This window comes from Populus trichocarpa, chromosome 6 (assembly GCF_000002775.5).
Source record: "Populus trichocarpa isolate Nisqually-1 chromosome 6, P.trichocarpa_v4.1, whole genome shotgun sequence".
Lineage (NCBI taxonomy): Eukaryota > Viridiplantae > Streptophyta > Magnoliopsida > Malpighiales > Salicaceae > Populus > Populus trichocarpa.
The window spans coordinates 13,261,344-13,283,743 of NC_037290.2; the positions used below are offsets into that span (position 1 = coordinate 13,261,344).

General features: G+C 35.0%; 2 protein-coding genes across 2 annotated transcripts; one reads left to right on the forward strand and one right to left on the reverse strand.

The window, feature by feature from the left end:
- Positions 1–7,664: 7,664 nt before the first annotated feature.
- LOC7484674 (uncharacterized) lies at positions 7,665–9,695 on the forward strand. The gene is made up of 2 exons (XM_024603021.2): positions 7,665–8,285; positions 8,366–9,695. The coding sequence occupies exons 1-2, from the start codon at positions 8,116–8,118 to the stop codon at positions 9,672–9,674; spliced, it is 1,479 nt and encodes a 492-aa protein (XP_024458789.1). The 5' UTR covers positions 7,665–8,115; the 3' UTR covers positions 9,675–9,695.
- A 98-nt stretch (positions 9,696–9,793) lies between these two features.
- On the reverse strand, positions 9,794–11,126 carry LOC7497621 (1-aminocyclopropane-1-carboxylate oxidase 1). The gene is made up of 3 exons (XM_002309191.4): positions 10,961–11,126; positions 10,669–10,883; positions 9,794–10,579 (listed from the first exon to the last, which is right to left on the reverse strand). The coding sequence occupies exons 1-3, from the start codon at positions 11,060–11,062 to the stop codon at positions 9,985–9,987; spliced, it is 912 nt and encodes a 303-aa protein (XP_002309227.3). The 5' UTR covers positions 11,063–11,126; the 3' UTR covers positions 9,794–9,984.
- Positions 11,127–22,400: the final 11,274 nt, after the last annotated feature.

Below are 22,400 nucleotides of genomic sequence, written 5' to 3' on the forward strand. Positions count from 1 at the left end.
AGTCTTGATCGTCTACAGGCTTACCAGGCGCTGCTAATTGATCGGTAAGATGTTTGGCATTTTCAAGATACTCAGAACAAGATTTGGTACCTTGAGTCAATGCCTGGAGTTGACGTTTAAGATGAGAAATGCGAGAGCGAGATTGAGAAGAAAAACGAGTCTGGAGGGCAGACCAGACCTGCTGAGATGTTTCCATTCCATAAACAGTAGAAACAAGTTTTTCAAAAAGAGATGCAAGGATCCATCTAAGGAGATAAACATCTTTCTTCTGCCAAACAATATAGGCAGAATTTAATAAACCAGAGTCAAGATTTTTGGGAGGACAGGTTTCAGTGCCGTCAATGAAGCCAACTAAATCGTGTCCTCGGAGGAGATTAAGGAATTGCATTTTCCAAGCCAAATAATTGTGAGAGCCATCTAGCTTAACGAAAACAGTGGTTGTAGATGGTGGAAGAATAAGGGCAGGGGTGGGGGAGATATTGGTGCTGGCCATATGGATGATGCGGAAGCAAAAGGAAGGATCGGGTAGAAAATCGTAAGCTTGTAGTCAGTCTGATACCATGTAAGATAAACACAGAAGGAAGAATACACAATATGTCTTTGTAATGGCTAACACACTTAAGCCATGCAGTTTCTATTATATTTATAGTTGTACAATGAAACTGTAATGCGTATAACAATGAAACTAATCTGAGCATCATAAAGAAGTAAACAGAGCAGGACTATTTTGAATTGACAACAGAATGGATAGGATCAAGAACTGGTGCAGATGCTCCTGGATTTCCTGCTGAATATTCTGATAGTCTAACACTCAGCGCAAGGTTGTTGCCACGCACTGCAGACGATGCAGAGCAAAAGCTTCGCCTCTAAGAATGGCAATCTTTGCTGCAACTGCTTTTGTTTCCATCAACATGGGCAGTGTGGCCACTATCGGTAGTAAAGAAAAAGATAGCAGAATTATGATTTTGCTCCTACAATCAATTCTAAAGTTTTAGGGTTTGAATTACAATTACATCCTTGAAACATATGTCTAATTATAATTGACGCATTAAGGGGTAGAATTTATAATTATATATGTCTAATTATAGGCAAGTTGGTAACCAATATAGAAATGATAAATATGTGAACGAAGAAATAAATGGAATGATATCTAAATTGGTTACAAGAAAGATATGAAAAACAAGCGCTTGAGTTTATTTTTAGACTTGAGCACTAATCAAAATTTCACGTATGAAGTTTTATAAGGTAGGAAAATGTAAACCTCCAGCCATAAAAATTGATAAATTAGTGTTAAATAAGGTCATCCTTAATTTTTTTTAAAAATGATTAATTAAAAAGAAAATAAATTATTAAGACTCGAATGAAAAATTCCCAGTGAATTTACTTAGATCTCAGATAGAACAAAATAATAAATCAGTACGCTAAACAGTAGCCTAGTACTTATAAATCACATAAACTCTCCGGTCAGGTAAAATGAATTTTTTAAGGAATAATTTTTGTAAATTAGGGAGAGAATATTTAGAGAAAAAAATAGAATGAAACATTGAATAAATTAATATATGATTTTATGCGCAAATAGTGTTAACTGCCGGTTTAAACCTTGTGTATAATCGCACAATTTTTAACTGAAAATTGTGGAAATTATAAGGAAAACTATATTTTGAGCACAATAAATTAGTTGAAAAATATCATCAAAGGGAGTGATAAAGCAGTGCGTAGAAAAAATCGATGGTGAGGTAAAATACTGGAAAAGAACAAAAGAGAGAAGTAACAGCAAACCTATAATTTTAGCCAAAATCCCTCTTTCTGAAGTTTTCAGAAACCAATGTGATTGAGTTGCTTTTGCAAAGTATGAAAATCAATGTTGTGATTGTTTATAAAGTTTTTAGAAACCAATATGTTTGGGTTGCTTTCACAATATACCAAAGCCAATGTAATGATTGTTTCCAAAGTCCTTCAGGAGCTAATGTAGTTGAGTCGTTTTCGTAACGTATGATAGTCAATGTTGTGAATATTTCTGAAGATTTTTTAAAACCAATGTGTTGGGGTTGCCTTCACAGTATGTGAAAGTTCAATGTAGAAAGTGTTTTTCCCAAATTGTGTGAAAATCAATGGGATTGGGATGTTTTTACCGAGACAAAGCCAATGTTGTGAAGTCTTAAAGATTAAGTATGTTTTGGTTGTTTTATGAATGTAGAAAGTGTTTTTCCCAAATTGTGTGAAAATCAATGGGATTGGGATGCTTTTGCCGAGACAAAGCCAATGTTGTGAAGTCTTAAAGATTAAGTATGTTTTGGTTGTTTTATGAATGTAGAAAGTGTTTTTCCCAAATTGTGTGAAAATCAATGGGATTGGGATGCTTTTGCCGAGACAAAGCCAATGTTGTGAAGTCTTAAAGATTAAGTATGTTTTGGTTGTTTTATAAATGCGTACTTAAATGATGTGTTATTGCCCAAGTTACCTTAAGAATTATAATAAATCAAATTGTAGGATATTTTTAGGGTCAATGATAAGTTGTTACGAAATATTTGATAACTATGTGGGTTGAAGTACACTAACCAACTTAAAATTGAGAGTGTGTTGTATTCATGTCAAGTACGAATACCTTAATGTTGTGTTACTGTGGAAGTGTAACTATTGTTCGTGAAATCTTTTATAGGATTGGATAAAAGGATGAGTGCTCTCATCATCATACATATTTAGAAGACAAATTGTGTTTGAAATATAAACTTATGCTTAATAAATCTTTGTTGTAGGACCTTCACGTATTGGCAGATGAACAATCAAAAGATTGATGTCTTATCTCAAGTGCAGGAGTGTCGAAGTAATAAATAACCCGGCAGGACCGGGGTCGAACCACAGGGAGGTGAACTATATAAAATTATAAACAACAAATGAAAAGGAGTTGAAGAGAACTTTTGAGATGTGATATTGATGTGAGTATTAATTAAAGATAAAAGTAATTGTCAATGTTGGAGGATCCACTAATAGTATTAAAAATAAGTATCGTATAAACTCTTTTTATTAATCAACTGGAAACCACACACAAAGGAGGTTCAAATCGGATGATTTATCCTTAATAATTCATTATAAATTTTTAACATGATCATATTAATTATCTTATTTTAGTAACACCATACTTTTAAATATTGTCAGAAATTCATGATGTTAACTTATGTTAACAACAAATCAAGTTCCTTTCATAGCACAGGTGTCAGTTATACCATACAGTAGCTATGAATGTGCCAAGTATTTGTTGTACAACACAAATTTAGATTAATCATTTAACAAGTAAGGTATTAAGAATTAGTAAGATAAAAAGATAAGACATGTTAATAACAAATTTTCTTGGATATAAACATTGAAGTTCATGTTGAGTTTATATTATACCTATTCTAACACCATTTAGTGAAACCTTTTCACCTTCACATAATAAACTTAGCTAAACATTGTGAATAAGAGAAACATAAATAAACTAGATAAGAGTATAGTTATGATGAAAAGCATAAACAAGAGATTAATGAAAGCAAAACTTAAACCTTACAAAAATACAAAGAAAGAATGAGCTCATTTGGACTTTTAGAACTCGAGATATTGGTTGAACACTGAACAGTGTCTCGGCTGCAGGACATATTCTGACTTCCCTTTTGTTGCTACAATTTGAACTTGAAAACGGTCGTTTTGAATCTCGGACTCTCATGAAAGTTTTAGGCCTATGTCTTAGCTTTCCATCCATATAAACCAGATTTAAATCCATGTTCTACAACTCCAGTTATAATCCAATAATTGAATGATGTTCCAGTTTGAATTGAACCAGCATCTCTTCTTTAAGCTTAGCCCTCTCTTTGTCTTTTCACTTTCAATAGTTAAACACATTAATCAATCCTTTTAATTATGAGATATGCCTGCATTCAAAATGAGCATTTACTGTAAATTAAAGATATCTTATATTATCAGACTTGTTATTATAAAACATGTTTAAGTTAGGGAATTTAATGATATTTTAAATGCAATATGATAATATAAAACCTTGATAAAAATGCATTTTTAAGTACTAATCAGCAGGATAAGTAGTTAGGTTGTAGTCAAACTTCAGGATTCAAAACTTTTATTGTACATGTAAGTAGTTTTGTAAACTAGACTAAAAGCTCTCTTCTATTATCTCTCATTCTCTAATGACATTGTTCTATCTATATTTGGATTTATGTATGGAATTCTTAAGTAAAATATTATTATGCAAGTTGACGTATATCTTCACATAATTTCTCATGGTGTGTATAGATTAAATACTCATGTTTTATACTAGACATTAAATAAATTCAAATAAAATAAAATGCATATATAAGTAGTAAAGTGATTTAATTAGAGACCTCGTAAGGTGGCATATCATGTATATGAATGAAAGAAAAGCTTAAGACATGTGTTTAGATTTTTCTTTCTCTTTTTATGTAATTCAAGTTAATATGTATATGAGATGGTGTATATTTCTCTCTTAGCATTTGTTTATAGTTATGTTCATATGGAATGGACGTGATGTAATTATTGAAACAATGAAATATATATATATATATATATATATATATATATATATATATATATATATATATATAAAAGTTTGGGATTGACTTGTGGTTGAAATGATATGGAATAAAGTCCAGCCAAGGGCTCGCGAGCCTAGCCTAGCCTAACCCCACTTTATTATTTTCTTATTAAGGGGTAGATGATTATTTTTTAAAAGTGAAAAGGTGACAAACAACATATCATCTGTCATATTTTAGAAAATAGGTGTCTTTTAGTGCTTGAAAAATACACACTAACTGACTAAGCTATGACACATATTTCTTATAAAATGACACACACACACACACACACACACACACGTACATATATATTAAATTGATTTATTTTTCATATAAATAGTAAAGTACTATAAGGAATCCTAGTTCTTTCAGAGTGTTTCGATAATAAAGTAATTCTCAAGTTAAAGTCAATTTCAAAAAACTTTTGCAATTTGGCAACCCAATAAAAAAACCTTAATTCACTAAAAATTCCGCGAGAAAAATGGATTCTGATGAACCAAAGAGTTTATTCCTCGTAGAGAAGGCTAGGGTTAAACCTCTCCTTGAAAGAAAACGGTTGGGGCGAACCCAGCTTGGCATGGGTTCGACCAAGCACCGAGCCCAAGTGCCAAAGGGAAATGTCGCAGGGGCAGACCCAACTTGGCATGGGTTTAGCTAATCGCTGAGCCCAAATTCCAAAGGGACTTGCCCCTGGGCAGACCCAACTTGGCATGGACTCGACCAAGAACTAAGTCCAAGTACCAAAATGACTTGTCTTGGGGCGAACCCATATTGGCATGGATTCGGCCAAATTCTGTACCCAAGTGTCATGGGAGGCCCTTGACATGCACCAGCTAGCAAGGATTCATTTTTATATTTAGAGATCCTCAAAGGACGAGAAGAAATCATAATATCTTTTCTCTTGATAGACCATCATGGAAGTTAATGTCAGGTATATTTGTCTCTCATTGACATTAACGTCAAAGATATTTGTCTCTCATTAATGATAATGACATGGATATTTATACTCCATTAACTAGCTATGTTAGGGACGTCTAATCCCTATTAATGTTATGGTTGAAATATATGCCTTTACCCTCCCATGATAGAGAGGATTATTGGATCTAAAGGATATAAATACCTCTTATGCTATTCAGGTTGAGGGTTTATAATGTCTATTCAAAATAGATAAATTTTCTGAGTACTAGAATATTTATTACATCAAAACAAGAACAAACACTTGTAGTTATTATTTATTTTTCTCTTAAAAGTTATTGACTTTACTATCGGATGGTCCTCGAATCTCTCAAAAGAAGACTTTTTATAGGTACTAGAAGGCACTCATCGTTGGATAATTTCTATAAAGGTGGAGAATAGAAACTTTTGAACAATAACCTTTGATTGATTCATAATTCAACCACCAAAGTACTTTATTCTTAAACATATTGGATTTGGAGCATCATCAGATTCATAGTCTAGTTATTTTCCTGACATAAAATCTAAATATTTTGGTCATATATTTTAATAATGAAAATAAATTTTCTCATGGACTCGGTGCAAAAATATATTGTCATGGTATAAATTAAAATCATCTAGATCCAAGTCCATTGTAAGTAGCTCTTCCTAAACATTATGATGCAGACCTTTTGATTACGTGGTCGAGGAACCCCTAACGAAGTAGATAATAACCTAAAAAGTTGAAAATCAAGTTTGATAAAACCTTGATCTAAATATAACCCTGTATATAAGAACCAAAGGTATTGGAAAAAAAAAACTTGGATCCAGATATAACCTTATATCTAAGAACGCTAAGTATGTGAATGATGTCATGAAGTCAGTTAATCTTCAATAAGTCAGTGTACAACCTTTGTCCCTGCAAAGAAAGGTTGTTTTTCCACAAACAAACAAAAGGCCTAAACTAGTAATAAACTAAAATAAGTTCAATAATGAATAAACTCCTAAACAATATCTAATAGGCTAGAATAAACCCAAATTAAAAATAATCATTCAAAATTAAATAAATAAATGAAATAGAATAATAAAAACAAAATCTTCACGCTGAAATTCCCCCATATAGCCCGAATCTCCAATTTTTACACATTCTTGGCAGATTTTCAGTCTTGACTTCAAATACGTTGTTCTTTCTTATTTGGATGAATTACTGGGTCTACCATATATAGTTGGAAAACTTGAGATGTCTAGTTTTCAGCCCAACTTGAATCAGAACAAATTCTCCATGTAGTTCCAGATATGTCCCAAACAGTACACAAAGGTCTAGTTTGACAAATTTAACAAGATTTGTCTAGTAACTTCGACTCTCCAAACTAATATGTTCCCGAACTCTATTGGACCTGAACGTTTACCAAAATATATTTTTATGTGTCTAGTATCTTCCTGTAAAATTTTAACTTGTTCCAATATACAGTTTGGAAAATATTTTTGATCTCGCAAAACTTATTAGCAGACATTTTTAAAGTTAAATTCGGACCTGATTCGGACCTGACTTAGTTCGTATCACATTGACATTGAACAAAACTAAAATTGAAAAGGGTTAAATTTAAAAAAAAAGATGTCTTTTTTCAATTAATAAAGAGAGAGATATTAGATTATTTTCAATTAGTAAAGTGAGCTATAGAGAAAATGGAGAATTATTTTCAATTAATTTCTTTTTTTTTTCCTTCAATTTTTAAACTTGGTTTTTTAAAAAATTGAAAAATTATTTAATTGATAATTTTTTCTGGAAAAGTACTTAGTTTCAACAAGAAGCTCGAGTTATTAGAATTGATCCCTAGACTCTCTAGACTCAAAATTCAGGTGCCTCTAATCTAACCTCGAAGTGTTATGAACCTAATCTCAACTATACACCTTGGAGCCTTATAGCTGGCCTCGACTTGATCCTTGGTGTTCTGAACTTAACCCTCAAACTCGACCTTAAATGCCCTGAACTCCATCGCACCATGGGTGCTACAGACTTGGGTGCGACCCAAACACTAGATAGCCTATACCCGATCTTAGCCTAAACCTCGAGTGACCTAGGCCCAACTCTCAAGCAACTAGAACCTGACTTCGGCTTGAATCTTAGGTGATCGAGACTCCGCCTTGGCTTGAATATGGTCGCGATCCAAGTCCTAGATCTATCTTCGGGCACTTCAATCCTAGTTCTAGCACGAATCGTGGACTCCCTGAACCTGGCTCCTAGACTTCCCAGACCCAATCTTGACTTGAATCTCGTGTGACTTGGACTTGGTCCCGACCCCAACCCTCCTGATCTGTATCATAAAATCTCTCAAACCAGGTCTCATTCTGACACCCAAGCACTTTGGAACTGATCCGACCAGAATCCTGGGGGCTTCACACTGTAATTTACTCTTATTTTAGGAGTTTTGTTTTTTTTTAAAAAGAAAAAAAAAAGCTAAAAACCATTTCCCCGCGCACAAACCTCCCGTCCTTAATTTGTCTTATTTATTCTTCTTCACTTCAAAATAATAACAGAGACTTTCCTTTGCTGCTTAATTTTTTTTAAAAAAAACAAATCCAAGGAAGGAAGCAGACAGAAATGGAGGCATGGGTTCCTCTCTTTAACATATTCCTTAACTCCCCAACACCAGAAAATGAAGCATCCCTCTGGTTAGAACAATCTTCTTCATCATCATCAGTTCCAATCACCACAACCTCTTTTCTCTCTTTACTCGCCGAACCCATTATAAACAACTCATCCACAAACAGGTGGAGTAAAACCCATTTTCCATTTCATGTTATCTCTTGCTTTTTCTACGATTCTCACTTTTTTTTCTCCCTGTTAACAGCATGTGTGACAGGAGGGTCATGTTTCTACAAACACTGCCTTTTCTTGTCCAGTCCAGAATTTTGTCCTTTCTTGGTTTTGAGCATCAAAGGTTTTGCAAGCGGGACTTATCTAAGTTGGCCAGGACTTTGTTGACAGATACCGAGGGGATTGATTTCTGGGTTAAGAGGGCTGCCCGCAATCTGCTTGATAAAGTGTCTGACTCAAATTACCAATGGATTTCTGGTTTAAGCTTAGACTCTGGAGAAGAGAGAGTTGATGAGGAGTTTGGTTCAATCCCAGATTACCTTAAAGATGCTGCTTCAAGTGCAAATGAACTGTTTCTACCTTGGTTGCCTCTCTCGCATGATACATTGAACTCCAGAGAATTGTTTGCTGGTTATGAAAGCCCAGAAGATTTCTTGAGTCAAGTTGGAGAGGGTTCTGGTGATAATTCGAAAGATGTTGCGGAGGAAATGGAGATTGATTTGGTCATGGTTGCTCCTTTAGATGAGGAAATTCAAAACATGGCAACAAGTTTGAAAGAGAGGATTATGACTTTTGAGTCTAGTTCTAAAACTGTTGAGTTAGCAAATGAAATTCGCAGACTTAGTTTTGAGAGAGAAGCCGATCCTTTTGTGATTTTGGGTTTGCTTGAACCTTGGAAAGCTGATGATGAGACTGCTTCAATTCTGGTTTTTCATCTCTCAAATGGAAGAGAAGAAGAAGAAGAGATCGCTTGGCCTAGCAAAGTTTTGTGTTCAATTATGCTTCCAAAGATGTTGGTGCTTGAAGAGCCAGCATCACGTGTACTGGTGATTTCAATGGTAGAGTACTGCAAGCTTCACCAGAGAGCTGCTGAATGTGCACTATTGCTTCCGCTGATAATGAAAAGGAGTGGCATCAACAACCACATGTGTGATGTGATCACCAGGATCGTCAAGGAATCCTTGCACCCAGCTCATGTTTCAGCTTTTTGCCGGAAGCTGCTTTGTGGACAAGAAGTTGAGAAACGATCCATCATTCTTCCTTGCCACCAATGCCTTGTATCCAGTCAACTGGTTTGGACGGAATCATTGTTTAATCTGTTTCAAAATATCTTAAATCATAACGTTCAGCTAACTCAGGATTCAGTTGATCAACTTGTATTGCTTATTAGGGAGTTGGCCCCAAGTTTCTCCAAATCTCTGAAATTCGGGAATTTTCTGTTGTGTTTCATCACCAGATGTTCTTTATTATTGAAGTCTCATAAACTTTTATTGGTTGAAGCAGTAGCGAAGACCAATACTCTTGTCACTAAATCCATATTATCAAAATTGGCTAGCTTCTAGCTATGTAATGATTTTTTTTAATGCCTTTGTGTTTTTCCGCTTTCGTGCTGTGAGATATGATCAGTCTTAATGCGTGCGGTTCCATCAAGAGAGTTGATTTTGCTACCGGACGAGGTATATGTGATAAATTTAGGTCTCGTGTTTGCTATGTTTGAGAAAATGAACAGTGAATTGTAAAGTGGATAATTTTTCCGGATCCAATGGTGCTCCTGCTAACTAGACAAGATAAACGAGCATCTCCTTGTATCAAGAAAACAAGTGGTTCAAACTGACAAATAAACACCAGTACTGGGAATTACACGAGGCAGTTTCAGACACCATGACTGCTGTGTCCATTGGCTATTTTCTTCATGGCTTCAAATCTGGGACCCTTATCTGAGAACTTTGTGGTGGCATAAAGCTTCAAGTAATCTTGAAATGTATAATTATGGGGGTATGAGAGTTTGGGAGCTGGGGAGATAATGGCATCACCAGCTGGGTTGTAGAATGTGGCAATGGAGAGTCTGCTCCCATCCTTGCCAGCCATGACACGGTGCAGAGTACTTTTGTACCTTCCATTACTCAACACTTCCACTTGATCACCTGTGTTGACAAATATAGTATTGTTCTTGGATGGGGGGATCTTTATCCATCCTCCATCGTTTGAGAATTCAAGACCTGGGACATGTTCATCTTGGAGCAAGAGTATGATTCCGCCGGCGTCGGTGTGCTCTCGAAGTCCTCTCACAAGCTCTGGCCGAGGACATTCAGGGTATTTTGCCACCTTTGTTCCCACAGAAGGACCTTTAGCTCCTGAAAACGATTCCTTTATGTAATCCTTGTCCAGTCCAAGATTCTCAGACATGAGTTGAGAAAGCTTCTCTGCTAACTGAATCAGTTGGGCGATGTACTCATCCATTATTTGGCTGCACATAACACAGAGACCATGTCCTTATTTCAGAAGAATAATGTCTGTACAAATTGCTAGTTATAATTATATATAATCAAATCATACCGAAGATTCTCCGAGAGGTTGTGGATTTCATTGATGTTGGATGTTGGGCGATGCCAAATAAAGAAACTGCTTTCCCAGTCGACATCACCTTTATTCATCAAGCCTTTAGCTATCTCTGACTCGTAAAAGCTTTCTTTCAAGTTTTCCTCGTAGTGTGCATTCACCAATTGCTTTACCTTGTCCATCAGCTTCTTCTCGAGTCCATGGTTCTCAACCTGTAAAAATCAAATATGTATTAAGATAGATAGGTGTTATATCAAGTGTTTTTTCGAAGGATGAAAAATCCCTGTACCTGAAAGAAGCCCCATTTCTCACAAGCTTGGTGCAGAAGAGCCATAGTTTTGCTTCTGTTCTCGCCCTCGAGTTGGCTCAAATCTATCACAGGAATCTCCATCTTCTTTCTTTCTTTCTTTCTAACCTCAGAATACCGTAAAAAAATAGATGACAAGTCTCATAAATATAGGCTCAGCTCAGAGAAAAGGGTGCGAGCAGCTATAAATTAAATAATTACTATATACATATATATTACAGTAAAGGCAGTCAGATTTGGAGCAACAGTGTTTACTGATTAATTTGAAGCATGTAATTTTATACACAAACTTATAAATATATTTTTTAAAAATATTATTATCTTCTCGATGATCTAAGACATCCACACACACAAAATTTTAAAAAATAATTTTTAATTTCAAGGTTCAAATCTATAAAAAAAGAAAAGAGTTGGTATCTCCAAGACTAATCAAATAATCCAGTCGAAGTCTAAATTCAATTCATCGCCACCATGTGATACAGTCAGATATTGACGCTCAGTCACTTGTAGACTACGCATGGCGGTGGCAACTTTTTTTTTAGTTATCAAGAAATCGACATAATTGGTCTATGTGATATTTACTGATATTATTTCATTTTATGAAAATATATTAGTCGTATTTGTAAATTGTTTGCCAATAATATTATTGAATTTAATTGAGAAACACATTTTATATCCAATGATGTCTCCCGTCAAAGTATTTTGATCGTAAAGTGAAAGAAGATTTATATTGCAAGAGCCATGGATCCCCATTTCCTGTATACTTTTTTCTCTTGAATTAACATGTCAGCTAATGTATATATATATATATATATATATATATATATATATATATATTGAGGAAAGAAAGTTACTTTGATTAGAATCAATCATTCATTTGTTTTAGCAAATCTGTGGGCAGTGCAAACAACGGAGGCGAAATTATAAGATGCGATCTCATAGGTCTCCAATGGGCCATTTTATCTGTGTGCTGCTGTAGTCGTCGCATGCTGGCCTTTGTCCCCCTCTGCAACTTGTCTAGAGAGAGATAGAGAGAGAGAGAGAGGAGACTTCCGAAACTGCCCATTATTGATCTTATTTTTTCCTTTTTTTTTTTTTTTTTTTTGAGAGAGGGATATACATTACCTAACATCTTGGTTTTCATGCAAACAGACCATGCCACCGCAAGAAAATTGAGCTTTTTTTTAATTTTAGCATGGTTAATTCTTTTTTAAAAAATAATATAATTCATAAAATATTTTAAAAACTAGTGTAGGTGAGAGCATGGTTGTTAAAATTGCGATTCAAGTCGTAAAATCGTACGTTTTTACGAGTTAATATAGACTTTACGTGCTAAATCGTTCATAAAAATCGGAAATGAGTAAAATCGCATCAAAAACAGTTAAAATCGTTAAAATCGGGTGAAATCGCCTAAAATCGCGATTTCACCACCGATTGAACGAGTTTGCCCGCAGGAGAACAAAATTCAGTGTAGTTGCCACGTGTCACCCGCCTATTGGCTTGAACATATCGAAGGCAAAGTAACTGTGAGTCTGTGACTCACCGAATCAGTCTTCTCTCTTGACATTCACAATTCAGAATTTCAGACATTCAGTAATTCACGAAATCCCTAAATTGAAAATCCCAAATTTAACAACCAACAGTCTTCTCTCTTCAGTCTTCTCTTCACCGAATCAGTCTTCTCTCTTCAGTCTTCTCTTAATCTCTTGCAGTCTTCCTCTCAGCCAACAATCAACCACCTGTCACAGCCCTCGCTCGTCCCTCATCTGCATTATTTCCATCATCGCCGACTGTTCTTTCCACCGGCCACTGTGAGAATCACAGTCCACACAACAACAACGGTCAACGACGTCTCTCCAGTCTTCACGAGGTAAGTTACAGTGTCCATTTATCTTGTTTCTGTAGTCTTCAAGTGGGTTATTTTTTCGTCCCTGTCCGTTTATTAATCTCATCACTGATGTTAATGTTAGTTTGATTGAATTCAGATGCTCCAACTTTGACTGCAAACATTCACTGTGAGTCTTGTTGCTTAGTCCGTTACTCTGTTTCTCTTCTCAGCGTCGGTGCTCACTGCTCAGAACAAAGGTAAGCTTCTTAGTTTCTTACCATTCCGTTTCTTTACAGTTTAATGATGTCTAATCTGTTATTGAGACATGTTAATATTCAAGTGTCCATCAATTTGAGAGTATGCCTGCGAATTTTGGATTGAAATATAACCGGTGACAGTGTGTGTGTGTGTGTGTGACAGTATGTGTGTGTGACAGTGTCTAAATGGAGAGACTCTGTTTTTTCTTACCTTGAATTTGGAATTTAGAGTGATGATTGATGATTGATGATGTTGCTGCTGAGTTGTGATAATGGATTTATTGTAATTTATTTTAGAGTGCTGCTGCTGCTGAGTTGTGAATGAGTTGTGAATTGTGATGAATGGATTTATTATAATTTAGAATGATGCTGCTGCTGCTGAGTTGTGATGCATGGATTTATTGTCATTTTACCGTGATTTGGGTTGTAACTTGTGATGAATGGATTTGGGTTGTAAATTGTAATTTAGAGTGCTGATTGACTGTTTTTATGCTGCCTTTGCTGAGTAGTAAAGGGTTGTAACTTGTAAGTTTGTAACCTGTAATGGATAATAATATAGAAGATGGGTTGTAGTGTGTATTAAAATCAAGTTTGTAACCTGTTATAAAATGTTTGGATTGATTACAGGGCTGATTTGAATTGATTCTTGAATTGTTGAACTTATGGCATCTAGAAAAAATGCTTCTGGTAATAGGCTTGATGTTGGATGGCAGCATGGGATAGATGTTGATAAAAATTCTAGAAAAGTATTGTGCAAGTATTGTCAAAAAATTATTAGTGGAGGTATATTTCGTTTCAAACAACATTTGGCTTGCACTCGTAAGGATGTTGAGTCATGTCAGCAAGTGCCAGAAAATGTTAAGCAGATGATTTTAGGTGTTTTGGTGAAAAATCTAGAGGCAACTGAAAAGAAAAGAAAGGCCCTTCAATATAGTGGAAATGATGTTGATGATGATGAAATAAAAGAAATTAGCTCCAAGGACAAAGGAAAGAGAGTAGCTAGTGGGAGTGGAAGTACACAAACAACTCTAAATCAATTGCTAAAAAAGGATATTAGAGAAGAAGCATGTCGACAAATTGCTAGGTTTTTCTACACTAGTGCAATTCCATTTAATTGTGTAAAAAACCCTGAGTTTATTAAAGCACTTGAAATGGTTGCAAAGCATGGGCCAGGTTTCAAGCCTCCATCCTACTATGATATTAGAGAGAAGTATTTGAAGTAAGAAGTGGATCAAACAATGAAATTGCTTGAGGAGTACAAGCTAGAATGGAAAAAAAACAGGTTGTTCAATAATGTCTGATGGATGGACAGATAAAAAAAGACGTTGTATTTGTAACTTTTTGGTTAATAGTCCTAAAGGGACAGTTTTTTTGTCATCGGTGGATACTTCTAATATGTCCAAGACTGCTGATAAGGTATTTGAGATGTTAGATGCCATTGTGGAGAGGATTGGGGAGGAAAATGTTGTCCAAGTAGTCACCGATAATGCTGCAAATTATAAGGCAGCGGGACAATTATTAATGAAAAAAAGAAAGAGTTTGTTTTGGACACCATGTGCTGCCCATTGTATTGACTTGATATTAGAAGATTTTGAGAAGAAGTTAGAGGTTCATCAAGTAACTATTGCAAAGGGGAGGAGAATCACCTCATATATTTATTCAAGAACCATTCTTATTTCTATGCTAAGGCACTTTACGAAAGGAAGGGATTTGATTAGGCCTGCTGCCACTCGATTTGCTACTGCATATTTGACTCTAGGATGTTTGAATGATCATAAAATACAGCTGATGACTATGTTTACTTCCAACCAGTGGAATTCATGTAGGTTTGCAAGAATAGAAGAAGGGAAACGAATTCAAAATTGTGTTTTGGACAGCAGATTTTGGTATGATGTTACTATATGTATTAAGGCAGCGTTTCCTCTAATTAAAGTTCTTCGATTAGTTGATTCTGATGAGAAACCAGCTATGAGTTTTATATATAAAGCAATGGATGAAGCAAAAGAGAAGATACAAGTGAATTTTGATTCTGTGAAAAAAAGGTATATATCTTGCTAATTTATATTTCAAATGTTGTCATCTATTAATATGAATGTTTTTCAATTGAGATATTCCTATATTGTAATGACGTTTTTATTGTTTTTTTTTTATATAGTTATATACCTGTATGGAATATTGTTGATGCAAGATGGGAACTTCAACTCCATAGACCTTTACATGCAGCAGCTTATTATTTGAATCCTCATTATCATTATAATCCTAATTTTAAGGTTAATGCCAACATTAAAATTGGATTATATCAATGCTTAGAAAGGATGGTGCCTAATGCAAATGAAAGGTGCAAAATTGACTTACAACTTGAATCATTCAAGGATGCAAAAGGGTTGTTTGGCATTGACGCTGCCAAGACAGCAAGAGATAAAAAAAACTCCAGCTCAATGGTGGGATTCTTATGGGGATGAATGTCCAGAATTACAAAGGTTTGCAATCCGAGTTCTAAGCTTGACTTGTACTTCATCTGGATGTGAGCGTAATTGGAGTGCATTTGAAATGGTGAGTTTTTTTTGTTTTTTATTTTAAATATTGAAATATTTGATAAAAATCTTATAAATTTGAATTGTTTATTTAGGTTCATACAAAACGAAGAAATCGTTTGCACCAGAAAAAAATGAATGACTTGGTATTTGTAATGTGCAATCTGAAATTGAATGATAACCAAGTCAGAAGGCAAGCTGATGATTTTGGTATGGAAGATGATCTTTCATCTGATGATGATTGGATAACTGAGGGAGAAAAACATCCAAACTTTGATTTTCTTGGTACTATTATTAGTGCAACATGAAGACAAAATGGTAATGAGGATGAAAGTGATGAAGAAGAAATTCCTAATAATGTTGAAATGGAGAGTCATGGTATTGAAGATGATTTGGATATTCAAATTGATGATATTGGTGTTGGTACTAGTAGTAGCACTAATGTTCATTATATTGGTGTTGGTACTAGTAGTAGCACTAATGTTCATAATATTGGTGTTGGTACTAGTAGTGATACTAATAATCCTCTTGATGCTAATGATATTGATGAATGCTTGAGGAATAATGAGGAAGATGAAGGGAATGAAGCTGATTTTAGTTTACATGACACACCAGCAGATTGTTTATTTTAAGTTTGTTAATTATTTGTTAATGAAAAGTTATTTTAAATTATGTATCAGGATGACTTTTATTTGAACCATGTATTTTAAGATGTTTGAACTATGTATGAATTTTTATTTGAAACATTATTTTTAAGGTGCTTGAACTATGTATGAATTTTTATTTGAAGCATGAATTTTTTTTTAATGTATTTTAAAATTCCTTACGATTTTACGATCCGAGTTTGCGTGCGGCTTTCCGTGCCGTGTTAAAATCACGATTTTAACAACCTTGACTGATACCTTTAGAAAAATATCAACAAGACAAATCCAACGACATCAATAAAGGTAACTAATAGAGACTAGATAGGGTCACACGAACTGCTCAAAGGTGGCAGAGCTAACTTGTATTTAGAAGCACGTATGGCTCACTATGGTCATCGTTGGTGATCTTTTCTAATGTTGTTGGATTCATCTCGTCGAGATTTTTTATGATACCGATAGTGTCATCATTAAAGTTTTGATGTGCCTCCAGGGTTTCTTTTTTTCTTTCTTTCTTTGTATTTTCTCTTTCCTCTCCTCATAATTTGTGAAGAAACTTGAGAAAGAAAGAGAAAGTGAGAGAGAAAAGGGATCTCGAAGGCACATCAAAGTTTCAATGATGGCACCATCACTACCTTCAAAAAGATCTCAACGAGACAAATCAAACAACACTAGAGAAGGTCACCAACGGTGAAGTGGGCCACACGAGCCGTCCAAATGCAAGTTAGTCCCACCATCTTTGGGTAGCTCATGAGGCACATTCCGATCTCCATTAGTGAATTTTTTTGTATCATTGAATTTATCTCGTCAAGATTTTTTTGATAGTACTAGTAGTGTTATCATCAGAGCTTCATTGTGTACCTAAGGTCTTTTCTTTCTTGCTTTTCTTTTTCTCTCTCCTTAATTTATTTTTTTGTAAATCATTTTATATTTTTAGAGACTTGCATGTGGCACACGCGACTTGTGATTCGTAGATGTCAGCTCTCAAGTATACTACTTTCCTAAATATTTTATAGACTATATTATTTGATAATTTTGTTTAACTATGCTAAGGTACCAAAAAAATAACTCAAAAACATATGGGCTTTCTTTAGTTTTTAATTTTAAATAGTCATGTTTATTCACCTAACTAAAAAAATAATATTAGAGTTTTCACACCCAAGCTCTCTACATTATCAAAAAAACCTAAAAGACTTTAGGAATCCAATATAGCCCAAAACACACAACATTATGGATTGAAACAATGTTTTTATATTTTTTTTTTCCTTTTCAACAAAAAGTAATGGCCTTGCTAGTAGAGATAGTGTCTTATTTTCCACATGACATATTGGTCATTATCAAATCGATTATGACAATGTTGTCTTTTCATATTTTTTTAGCATGGTAAAATTACTTAAATATCCTTAAAAGCAAATAATATTAAACTGACATTTGGGGGCTTATTCATCTTTTTCCTCTCTTTTTTTAAGCACAGAAAAATGACATGATTGAAAATTAATAAACTAATATGTGGGGGGTGTTTTCATATTTTTTTAACTTTTTTTGTTATTATTAAGTTGGAAGAGGGGTAATTTCATATTTGATATATATAAAATACTAAGTTTCAATGTTGCCAAAAGACTTCATCATAAAATATAATTGTTAAAATACAAAACAATTCAAGAAAACTATTCCACATTGCATAATATTGACTTAAGTTTTAATTGCAACCTTGAGCATCCTAAATGGTGACCTTATGTATATTTACAACAAGAATAGGTAATGTTTATAAAAGCTCGAGTAAAAAAAAAGAAGGAATCAAATTAAAAAGGAATTCAAAATGCATGTTCTTCCACATCACAATTCCTATTATTTATCACATAAACCATTATACTCAAGAAAGGGTAGGACGTTGGCTTGAAAAAGTATGAAAGCTTATAGTTTAATTTCAATCATTAAGCACTCAATTCAAAGCATGACTCATTTCAAGTTATACATAACTAAATTAAAAAAAATTAAGGCAATGGTCTTTGAGCTAAAAATCTTTAATTCATTATAAACACACAAAACTAATGACATGAAACAAGACATATCAAATTTAAAACTCATACACACCTCTTCAAATATCTCTAATATCTATGTAAATCTACCCCTTCTTGCATACCCATCAATCATGAAGTTAAAAGTAATTACATCCTTTATTTTCCACAATATCTTATCAAAAAATCATTCCGCATCCTTTATTAGACCCAAACTCACTTGCCTACTAATCATGGTATTCCAAGAAACCAAATTCTTCCCCTTCATTTAATTAAACAATCCTCTAGCCTCCATCCACAATCCTACTTCCAACACTGTAATATTAGGGACCTCAAGGACTACCTTATTTGACAAACCTTTTCCACACAATCTAGCAAACTTCTTTGGAATTCCTTCATAAAATTTAAAAAATTAAATCTAACAACATGAAATGCAAAACAATTAATGGTTTGTTTACATTAAACATGAAGCTTCCATTATTTCTCTTACATCGAGAACCCATCAATAATCACCTCTGATATTAACTTCAATTGCTTTCCAAAAAGGCTATATATATGTTGATAGAAACAAAGTTGTATGGAAAGTACTTTATAGTTTCTCTATGAATCACTAGCAGTTTTTTTTTTAAGAGAAATAATTGATGGTTTCTTTTTTTCATGTATGTATAAATTTGTGATTAAGAAGAGAATCAAACTTTGAACCTATAACTTCCATCCATATAAACATGGCAATGATACATGCTTTTTTTGCAAGAACCCTAATCAAGATGTTGCCATACAGAAACAAATCAAATAGACCCAAATCAACACATATAGTTTTATGATATATTTACATTGACACGATCTTATCTCTTTATATAACCCCACCTACATCTCAAAGCTAACATCAATGAAACCATCAAAATATTTTCTAATATCTTGACTAGAAATTCTTTAGAGAACTAAAGGCATATATATCTAATGTATTGAATATTGACTATTGCACAGATTGTTTTGGCTTTTGCTTACATAAGAATATTATATTGATCATTCAAGAACACACCTAATACAGAGATTAGTATTCTATATATATACAAAGCCTGCACAATCTATTCTTAACAAGGGAAGCTAAAGTTAGGGATATGCTGCCTAACGGTTACAGAGTTGAAAAGGCAAAGTTAACATACACAGACAATTTTCCTTTTATTTCCTAGTTGTTACATGCTTGATTGTTGGCAGTTTGTGACTTATGGGATCTGCAGCATGATTCAAGGAATCATCATTGATACGCCCCCGCAAGATGGAGTTACCATCGGTTACTCCAATCTTGGCTCGAAGAAATTCTGTCCGTTGACGAGACAGAGGTGTCGTCAAGAGGTCAGCCATTTGATCTTGTGTATTGACATGATGAACATGAAGAGTACCCTTCTAGATAATATCACGAACAAAATGCAAATCAATCTGAATGTGCTTCATCCTAGAATGTTGAACCGGATTGAAACTCAAATGTGTGGCACCCAAATTGTCACAGAGAAGATGTGGAGGAGCTAAGGTGGAATAGCCAAGTTCAGTAAAAAGTGTTAACAGCCATAGCGTTTCAGAGGCAAGGGCGCGATACTCAGCCTCAGTGGACGACCATGCCACAGCTCGTTGTTTTTTTGAGCTCCAGGAAATAGGATTAGAACCAAGAAAACATATGTATGCTGAAGTGGATTTTCGATCGTCACAATTACCTGCCCAATTAGCATCAGAATATGTAATGAATTTGGGGTTCATGTCTCTGCGAATATGAATGCCATAGAAGATGGTATGCTTCAAGTAACGAAGCAATCGTTTAGCAGCTGTCAAATGTATTGTTGTTGGCTTATGCATAAATTGGGACAGCTTGTTAACTGCAAAAGAAATGTCAGGTCGAGTGAGAGATAAGTATTGCAGGGCACCAATAATACTCTTGTATTCAGTGCTATCAACCGAGGATGTGCTATCAAGAAGCTTGAGCACAATAGTAGTGGATAATGGAGTGATAACTTCTTTGGCGCCATGCATATTCAGCTTGGTTAACAAGTCCCTGATGTATTTGTGCTGAGACAAAAAAAAGACTTGTGGTAGTAGGAATAACCTCCATGCCCAAGAAAAAAATGTAGCTGACCCATGTCTTTTACAAAGAACCGATTGCTTAGTTGGTCAATGATGGATGAGACAAAGATGGGATCATTTCCTGTAATAACCAAATCATCCACATACACCAAGAAGTAACAAGTTACAGATGTTGTCTTATAAATGAACAAGGAGGAATCAACTCTGGAGTTCATGAAACCAAATTCTAAAATGGCACCCCTGAGAGTGGAATACCAAGCCCGTGGGGCTTGTTTAAGGCCATAAATGGCTTTGTTCAGGCGACAACATAGTGAGGATGGGTATCATCTTTGAAACCCGGAGGCTGAACCATATACACATCTTCATTTAACAGACCATGCAAAAAGCATTATTAACATCAAGTTGTCTCAATTGCCAGCCTTGGGTGACAGCAATGGTTAATACAGACCGAATAGTTGCCGGTTTCACAACCGGACTAAATGTTTCCTTGTAGTCTAACCCAGGACGTTGATTGAATCCTTTGGCAACAAGTCTCGCTTTAAAGCGATCAATCATCCCATCAGCGTTCCTGTTAACCCGAAACACCCATTTACAGCCGATGGGAAAACAATGTTTCGGGGGAGGTACTAAGGTCCATGTGTTGTGTCGCATTAGAGCCGTGAGCTCTGCAGACATGGCTTGGCGCCACCGTTAATCACCTAATGTCTGGCTCACACAACTGGGTTCAATAGCATTAGGGAGGGGATGTTTGGCAATAGAATGAAATTGCTTGGGTTTGTAAATTTTATTCAAGGACCTAGTAATCATGGAATGGGTTCGCTGGGCAGAGGATTAGGAACAACATCAATCATAGTGGGAGAAAGATGAGCAGGGGGAGCAACATCAGTGGTGAGTGGTGAAGGAGAAGCCGGTGTTAATGGAAAAACTGGTGAGGAAGTGATATCCTCACTATGATGAACAATAGTAGGACTATAACATGGAGAATTAAATGGCAAATGGTCCTCAACAGAAAAGGGAAGAGCAGAGACGGTACCTGAAGGTGATGCAGAAATGGTAGCAAGATCCAAGATCACTGGTGAAGGTTGTAGTGGAGCAGGTACACTGATGAATGGCACAGTCGTCGAAGAGGAGGGAGTAGATGAGCTGGATGCAAGAGAGAGTGCCTGAAATGGGCTGTGACTTTCATCAAATAGGACATGACGAGAGAGATAGAGTTTGTTGGTGGATAAATCTAAACATTTGTAAGCATTCTGAGTTGTAGAATATCCTAGAAACAAACACGTGGTGGCTTTTGGTTGAAGTTTATTTGTATTGTATGGTTTTGTGAGGGGAAAATAGCGGCATCCAAATTTTTTTAATTTGAGATAATTAGTGGGTTGACAAAATAAGATTTCAAATGGGGTTTTGTTTTGGAGCAGGGGAGTTGGTTGCCTATTAATGAGATATGCAGCTGTGGAAAATGCATGAGGCCAATAAGATAGAGGAAGAGGCATCATGTAGTAGGGTAAGACCAGTTTCTACTAAGTGACGATGATGACATTCCGATACATCATTTTGTTGAGGTGTATGAGGGGCAGTGATGTAGTGACTAATTCCATGTATAGAAAAATATTGTTTGAGGGCAACAAATTCACCACCATTATCCAAATAAATGCTTTTGATTTTGGTATGAAATTTTTTTTCAACAAGGTGTTTAAATTGAGGAAAAATACGGCTAACATAAGATTTATTTGACATGGGATAAAACCATATATATTTGGTAAAATGATCAACCAAAATCAAGTAAAATCATGAACCATCAAGGCCAACTGTATTAGAGGGTCCCCAAACATCGGTATAAATGAGATCAAGTGGTGCATGACTTACAAGACTAATTAGACGAAATGGTTGCTTATGAGCTTTATTGATTGAACAAGAGGTACAAAAAGAAGATACGTGATCTTTGTGTTTTATTGGAAGTGAAAAAGACTTGATAATTTGTGTGACAAGTTTTTGAGACGGATGTCCTAGACGTTTGTGCCACCCATCAAGTGACATCCGTTCATGCACATTTGCAACCATTTTTGGA